A 7,864-nucleotide genomic window follows, 5' to 3' on the forward strand; every position below is an offset into this window, starting at 1 on the left:
TCCCGGGAAGATTCTGCAACAAGAAAGCTTGGTAGGGTGAGGGATTTTTACTTTAATGTAGAGAAGCCCATGTAATCTGTGTGCATGAATCCCAAACATGATTTGCTAATTAAGCCTCTTTATGGAATGGCTTCAGTTTGAATGGCTTTGAAGAGAACCCGACTTCACTGCAGGAACCTGTGGAAATGGTCCAATTCTGCTTAAGCTTTGGACTTTGTGTAAATCCTGTGCACATACCCACTTTAAATGAATACCCATGATAACTGTTACAGCACTCTTTTTGCTCCTGCAATGCTTACCCTACAAACATAACAATATAATATGATAAACAGATTCCAGATAGATTCTTTAATTCTTTCTATTTATTACTTTTTCCCTGCTGTTCAGTTCAGGCCTCAACACAATGATGTAGCACTTTGGGAAGAAGATACAACCCAGCAACCCAGCACTCGAGCTTAAGATAGAGAAGATCTCCACAGATACCATGTATTTCCCCTTGGTGCTCAGGTAGGTTGGAACAAAAGACAACCAAACACTGCAAAACATCAGCATACTAAGGGTGATAAGCTTGGCTTCATTAAAGCTGTCTGGCAACTTCCTGGCTAGGAAAGCAACCATGAAACTGATAAGAGACAGTATTCCCATGTAGCCCAGGACACAGTAAAATAAGATTACAGAGCCTTCATTGCATTCCGCTATAATCACTCCAGTCACTGATTGCATGTCAAAATCAGGAAATGGGGAAGTGGTTGCCAGCCACACAATACAAATGCCCACTTGAAAAAGGGAGCAGCAAAGAATAATGGAGTTGGCCAGTCTTTTCCCTACCCATTTCCTCATGCTGGACCCTGGTTTGGTAGCCATGAAAGCTACAACCACAGTGACAGTTTTGGCCAACACACAAGAAACAGCTACTGAGAAAACAATCCCAAAAGTGGGTTGTCGGAGAAGGCAGGTGACTTCCCCAGGTTGTCCAAGGAATAGCAAAGAAGAGAGGAAGCAGAGAAGGAGGGAGATGAGGAGGGCATAGGTAAGTTCCCAGTTGTTGGCTTTGACTATTGGGGAATCTTTGTGCTTTAAAAAAGTTCTTAACATTAAGATTGTGATGAGGGAAAAAGAGACAGCAAGCAGCAAGAAACTGATTCCTAAAGGTTCTGTGAAGGAGAGAAAACTTAAAGTCTTGAGAACACATTGCGCTTGGTCCTTGCTTGGATATTGATCTTCTAGGCATTGGAAACAGTCATCCATATCTGAAAGACAGAAAGAGGTCCCAGTTCAGTGCCAATTCCTGTGTAGGAGTGTTCCGGTGGGGAATCCGTGGGGGGGCAGTGGTTCATTCCTCCCCCCCCCAGATTCCTCCAGAGCAGCTCCACTCTGTAAGGATTTGGGGGGGGGGGACTGACATGAAAAAAATGAGATACTGCATGATCTACCTGTCAGGTTTGAAATTTTCCCTTCAGGACATGGAACACAGTCGTAGCAGCAAAACTTTTTCCCCTCCTTTCTTTTCTTGTAATTACCAGCTTGGCAGTGTCCATTACATACTGAAAGGGGAAGCACCTATTTACAAATATTAGAGGAGTTATGGTAGGAGAAATTGTAAATATAGATTTCAATTGTTCACTGCTCAGCCCATGAAAACATAGATGGCCAATAGTGGCAGTAGGGATGGCGGAGAATTCTGCCACGGATTCCAGTGAGGCCGAATGCACTGCCATTCGGCCCCCCGGAATTCATGGCGGAACAGCCTCCAACCCCCCCCCCGCCTGCACCGCGGAACCCCCCGGGACGGCATTTGCCTGTGGCGGATGCAGCGGATGCAGCAGCGGCTTCAGCAGCAGGTGTGAAGGTGGTGCTGTGGTGGCGGCAGCGTGGCAGCAGCAGCAGAAGGTGTGGCAGCAGGGGCAGCAGAAGGGGCGGAGGGGGCGTCAGGCGCGGTGGTGGGGGCAGAAGGTGCGGCGGTGGCGGAAGGTGTGGCGGCGGGGGCGGCAGGTGCAGTGGGGGTGGTGGCAGTGGTGGAAGGTGCAGCGGCGGTGGGGGCAGCAGGTGCAGTGGCGGTGGGAGCAGTGGCGGGGGCGGCAGGTGTGGCAGCGGTGGGTGCGGCGGAAGGTGCGGCGGCGGTGGCATCAAGGGAGCGGGGGCGGGGGCAGCAACGGGGGCGGCAGTTGTGGCAGCAGCAGGTGTGGGGGCAGCAGCGGGGATGGGGGCAGCAGCAGCTGGTCTCCTGGCTGGCTACGGCTGGGAGCAGCGTACGCAAATGGCGGCGGCTACAGCGGCAGCCATTTGTGCTCGCTATTTGTAGCCGTTCTAGCCTACGTAAATATTTACATCGTCTAGAACGGTGAAAAATAGCAAACGCAAATGGCGGCCACCATAGCCGCCACCATTTGCGTACGCGTTTCTTTTTACTTTGCCATGATAGGCTTCATAAATATTTATGTAGCCTATCAGGGTTAAGTACAGGGATGCAAACGGCGCCGGCTACAGCCACTGCCATTTGCATCCCTGCTGCCCAGCAGCTGGATGTCTGGCTGCTGGCGGAGCCGGCCGGCGGTTCCACATTATCCCCGTGGATCGGAGCCGGCCAGGCAGGATTCTGTGGGGAGGGAGGGAGCACCTCCCCCCCCCACCGCGAAGCAGATCCGCAAAATGATAGGTGACTTTCGTACATCCCTAGTGGATTGGATTCCCCAGAGTCCCCTGACATTTAAGCATGCCATGGGATATAATGACCATGTCTCACTTCTACAGAAAATGTAAAATCATTTTCAAAATAGGAATCGAGATATTTCAGACCTGAATATTGCATTTAGTTTATGAAATATCTACTTAACAATGAGTTCATTTCAGAGTCTGAATATCATCCATTATGGAATAATGGTAAGGATGTACGAAAATTCCGCCACGGATCTCGGGGAGGCCAAATGCCAGCGCATTCGGCCCCCCGAAATCGGTGGCGGAACGGCCCGCCCCCCCGGGATGAGACTTACATTGGGCAGATCTTCCTGGTGGCGGCACCTCCGGCAAAGGCTCCGGCGGCGGTTTGGCGGCAGCGACTGCGGCGGCCGGTCTTCCGACCGGCTGCTGCCGCCGCCATTTCCAATTTCAAAAACAAAACAAAACAAAAAAACGTGATAGGCTACGTAAAGATTTACATAGCCTATCACGGCTAGGTTTTAAACAAAATGTGATAGGCTACTTAAATGTTTAAGTAGCCTATCACGGCTGACTTTTTAAAAAAAACAACAACGCACATACGCAAATGGCGGTGGCCACGGCCGCCGCCATTTGCATTCCTTATTTTGGTACGTAGACTAAGACATGCCAAAATAAGGAATGCAAATGGCAGCAGCTGTGGCTGCCGCCATTTGTGTACGCACGTGTGTGTGTGTGTTTTAAGTCAGCCGTGATAGGCTATGTAAACATTTACGTAGCCTATCACTGCTGACAGCAGGGACGCAAACGGCAGTGGCTACGGCCGCCGCCATTTGCGTCCCTGCTAGCCAGTGGCTGGATGTCCGGCTGCTGGTGCAGCCGGCCGGGGGCTCCGCAGAATTGCTGCGAAGCACAGCCAGCTGGCCTGGATTCCATGGGGGGGAGGAACAGAGCGCCTCCCCCCCCAGCAAGGATTCTGGGGGGAGGGATGGAACGCATCCCCGCAACCATAAACATAATCTGCAAAAGGTAAGTACCTTTCGTAGATCCCTCAATAACGGTAGGCTACATAGGAAATTTATGGTAATTGAATGACCCATTTGGAGAAGGGAGAGTAGTCTAAGAAAACCTGAGAATCCATACCTGGTTAAAAATTCTGTGCCATATAATCATGTCCTCATGAATGATGAATACTTTTCCATCAGGAGCACTAGCATCAACTCTTCCAACTTTCATCCTCTGGAAGGAGGTATTGGGAAATGTGACCATATTCATGATATCAAACCCACCTTCTAGTTCCCACCTATCATTAAAAGACACCACTTCCCCAGCTGAGTTGTTAAATGAAAAGCCTTGAAGAAATGGGTGGAGCTAATTGGGAAAGAAAAAAAAAAGGATCAAGGAGAGTTGAAAGAGGAAAGTAAAAGAAGGTTAAAAAACACACATTGGTGTTTTCATATTTCTTTACTGATTGTGTTGATCTAACAGAAATCATGAATATACATGAAGCTAATCTGACATAGACATTGGAGAGTTTGAACTGTACTGTAAAAGACATAATATTTAGGCTCCAAATCTATGAAGAAATATGAACCCTCAAAATATTGTCAATGAACAATATGGTCAACTCCATCAACTCCATTTCATCTGGAGGAGAAAGCTGGGTGTAGTGTCACCTCATATTAATGTATCTGTCTATCTATAATCTATCTATCTATCTATCTATCTATCTATCTGTCATCATATCTATATGTAGATATAGAAAGCACATCAGCTAGTGGGTGGTATAGAAATGTGATACATGATACCTTAATTAATTAATAATTCAATCAATCAATCATGAATACATTACCTGCCAAGGTTGCAGATCTGGAGTTTCACCCATTTTAACCATCCCCATTTCTCTGTGTTTGTATCTGGATGAGATCATGGCATGCAAAGCATGAGCCACAGCATAGATGGCATTATAGACACTGTAGCTGTGGCCAGTCATGGCCATTTCAAAGTGAGGCCCAGGAAGGCTCTCCAGCCTCTCTTCCCCAGTACATCTTTCACTAACCATTATTGGCATTCCAGGTTTTGGAAGTAAACAGTCAAATGCTTGCTCCCAGAAGATGTTGAGAAATCCACCACCTTGGGCAGAGCAAAGGTTTACATTCTGAAGAAATTCCTTGAACCCTACAATATCTTTTGAGTGAATTGTAAAGCAAAGAGCACCATGGAAAACCTGAAGATCCCAACCCTTTTGAAAGCTCGATAATATGAAATCAGTCTGAGAAGTCATGATCCACACCTTTCTCAATGATGCATTTCTGATATTTTCAGGATCTTGCAGAAGTATAATGCCACGCAGCCATGCAATTGTCAAGGATTCTCCATAGATGACAATTGAACTGGTCTTAGTGTCTGTTAAAGGTACATAAATGTTGAATGCTCTATTAAAAATGTTTTCCAAGTTTTCCAAATGGCCTAGTTGTGGGATTCTTTCTGTGTAAGCTGAACATATTCCAGTTTTGGAAAGCAATGGTTCCAGGGTCTGCAGGAAATGTTCTCCACTGTCAGTGTCAACAGCAAAGATCCCAACCCATGTCCATCTGAAGTGCTGAAGCAAGTGGACAATCCCAGTGTACTGATGAGATTCATTTGGGCTCATGGAGTAAAATGAAGGGACCCAGGCGGTATCAATCTCCTCAGTGGCATATGACCCATAGGTTAGCTAAAATAAATTTAAAAACTATAGTTATTGTAGATCTGAGTTAGGGGGGATTACTTTAGCTGTATGTTCCGGATTATGCACCAAATATTTTAGGAAGCAATTTGTTTTTTTTAGGAGTGAGTTGAATTCAAGACTCCTTTGCTGGAATTATCACATGTCAGGGGAAGACGACCAAATTTCTGGGATTATTATGATTAGGAGGATAAGGATGATGTCCTTCTGAACCATGCAATTATACCCAGAGTGATAAAAGGACAATGTCATTTACCATTTCCTATGCACAGACCCTACCTGTGGAATCTTGGAGAAACAAAGAATGTCTGCCATACGAAAAGAGGTATCAGAGCCAAATCCCCCAATGATGGCCATGAGGGTTTTCTGTTTGCCACATTTGTAGTTGGGGACAAATCTATATGATTTGAAGAGCAGCTCCAGAGTGGCACGATACGTCATCCTTGCATCGTAGTAGCTGTCATAGATGTGGAACCCAAGTGTCACATTGGGCAAGATGCTGGGATCCTTGTTGATCTCCTCCACAGCAAATGCCAAGGCAAGGATGTGCTGGTAGAATTTTGTTACCATGCTGCAAATAGAGTTGTTTTAATAACTCAGGATTCTACAGTGTGTGAAGTTGAATCACAAAACTGGAAATCTCACTGATTTAGATCGCGAGAAGTATATGCTATTATTTATATTTCTGTGCTAATAAACAACTTTCTATTCAGCCCAAGTTTAGTTTTAATTCATCAGAATACTAGCATTTGTGTTTTGCCTACTGTAGTGTTATCGTTTCGAAATGATCTAGGCAAACTTGTGCCATCATGATATATTGGACTTTAAGGCTTGTCTCTAGGTCAGATAGATTCCAGTCCCAATCCTGCTTCTCTTCAGAAGAACCTAAAAGTACGTCACTTCCTTCTCCTTCTTTTTCAAGCACTGCTTTATGTCCAAGAATACTCTTGCTTAGTTTGCTACATTGGGAAGGGAACTAGAGAAACCTGGCAAAACATGATTGTCTGACTATCATTTTGTGTTCATTTCTCCCCAAGGTTTTCTGGTTTGATTACTTTCAGTTCAGAATGAAATACAGCCACATACATATTCTTAATTCTGCATCACCACCACATCTTGAACAACCCATGGTTTGCCATACTATTGTGTTATAATACATAGAGTCACGAGAACTTTTGACCAAAACCTCTGGAGGGACTCACATTGCCCACCTCTGGGCGAAAGGAAAAGTATGTGCAATGGCTGTCCAAGTACTTCAGACTGTATATTAAGTAAAATGCTCCATGACACTAATGTTCCCAAATTCATTTTAGATAAACATTCATAAAAGCATTTCCATGCTGCAATATTAACCATCTCCAGATAGATATTTAAGAACAGCAATGAAACCAAATTGCAGTAACAGAGATGAGTTTGAAACCCTAAAATAAAGTCATATGAAGGTGACACTTGAGGAATTGAATCTTTGCACATCCCTGTATGTTTGGATCAGACTTCAGCTATCCACTGGATTTCCAAATGTCCTTGGGAATAGGGGTGCACAAAACCCACTTACCTGGTCTTGCAGCTTTTCGCGGTGGGGGGGAGGCGCTTCGCTGCTCTCCCCCCGAAGTTCAGGCCGGGGGGGGAGGCTTCCTGCCTCATCTGGCCGAAATTCAGGCCGGGGGGGAGGCTTCCTGCCTCGCCCGGCCGAAATTCAGGCCGGGGAGGAGGCGCCTCGCCTCGCCCGGCTGCGAAATTAAAAGTTAAAAAAAAACATGCCCCCGTGATAGGCTACGTGACGATTAACGTAGCCTATCACGGCTAGATCTGCAAAGTCAGCCATGATAGGCTACGTAAATCGTCATGTAGCCTATCATGGGTGACTTAAAAAAAAAAAGCACGTACGCAAATGGCGGCCCCCATAGGGAGCCGCCATTCGCGTTCCTTATTTGGTCCCAGTAGTCTACATAAATCTTTACGTAGACTACAGCGAAAATAAGGGCAACGCAGAAAGCATTGCCCTTATTTTCGCTGTAGTCTACGTAATCTTTACGTAGACTACAGCGAACAAATAAGGAACGGGAATGGCGGCTCCCTATGGGGGCCGCCATTATCCGTACGCGCTTTTTTTTTTTTAAGTCACCCGTGATAGGCTACGTGACGATTTACGTAGCCTATCACGGCTGACTTTGCAAATCTAGCCGTGATAGGCTACGTTAATCGTCACGTAGCCTATCACGGGTTTTTTTTTTTTTAGTTTTATTGGAATGGCGGCGGCGGCAGCCGGTCGAAAGATCGGCTGCCGCCCCCGCCTCTGACGAAGACCCGACGAACCGCCGCCTGGACCCGCCTCCGGGAGGGACATTCGGCAAAAGTAAGTCCCGTCCAGGGTGGGGTGCGGGGTGCGGGGGGATGCGGAGAATTTCTCCCCAAAACTTGTTCGGGGGGCCAAACACGTTGGTGCTTGGCCCCCCAAAGTTTCGGGGAGAAATTCTCCGC

At 46.5% G+C, this 7,864-nt stretch overlaps 1 protein-coding gene across 1 annotated transcript; it reads right to left on the reverse strand.

The window, feature by feature from the left end:
* Nucleotides 1–323: 323 nt before the first annotated feature.
* On the reverse strand, nucleotides 324–7,139 carry LOC146342911 (vomeronasal type-2 receptor 26-like). Its single transcript, XM_084808661.1, has 5 exons — nucleotides 6,939–7,139; nucleotides 5,663–5,954; nucleotides 3,799–3,894; nucleotides 1,434–1,560; nucleotides 324–1,250 (listed from the first exon to the last, which is right to left on the reverse strand). Exons 1-5 carry the CDS (start codon nucleotides 7,025–7,027, stop codon nucleotides 349–351), a joined length of 1,506 nt encoding a protein of 501 aa, XP_084664787.1. The 5' UTR covers nucleotides 7,028–7,139; the 3' UTR covers nucleotides 324–348.
* Nucleotides 7,140–7,864: the final 725 nt, after the last annotated feature.

This window comes from Heloderma suspectum, chromosome 6, assembly GCF_057233095.1.
Source record: "Heloderma suspectum isolate Gila_16-S chromosome 6, 16-S_ref, whole genome shotgun sequence".
Taxonomy (NCBI): domain Eukaryota; kingdom Metazoa; phylum Chordata; class Lepidosauria; order Squamata; family Helodermatidae; genus Heloderma; species Heloderma suspectum.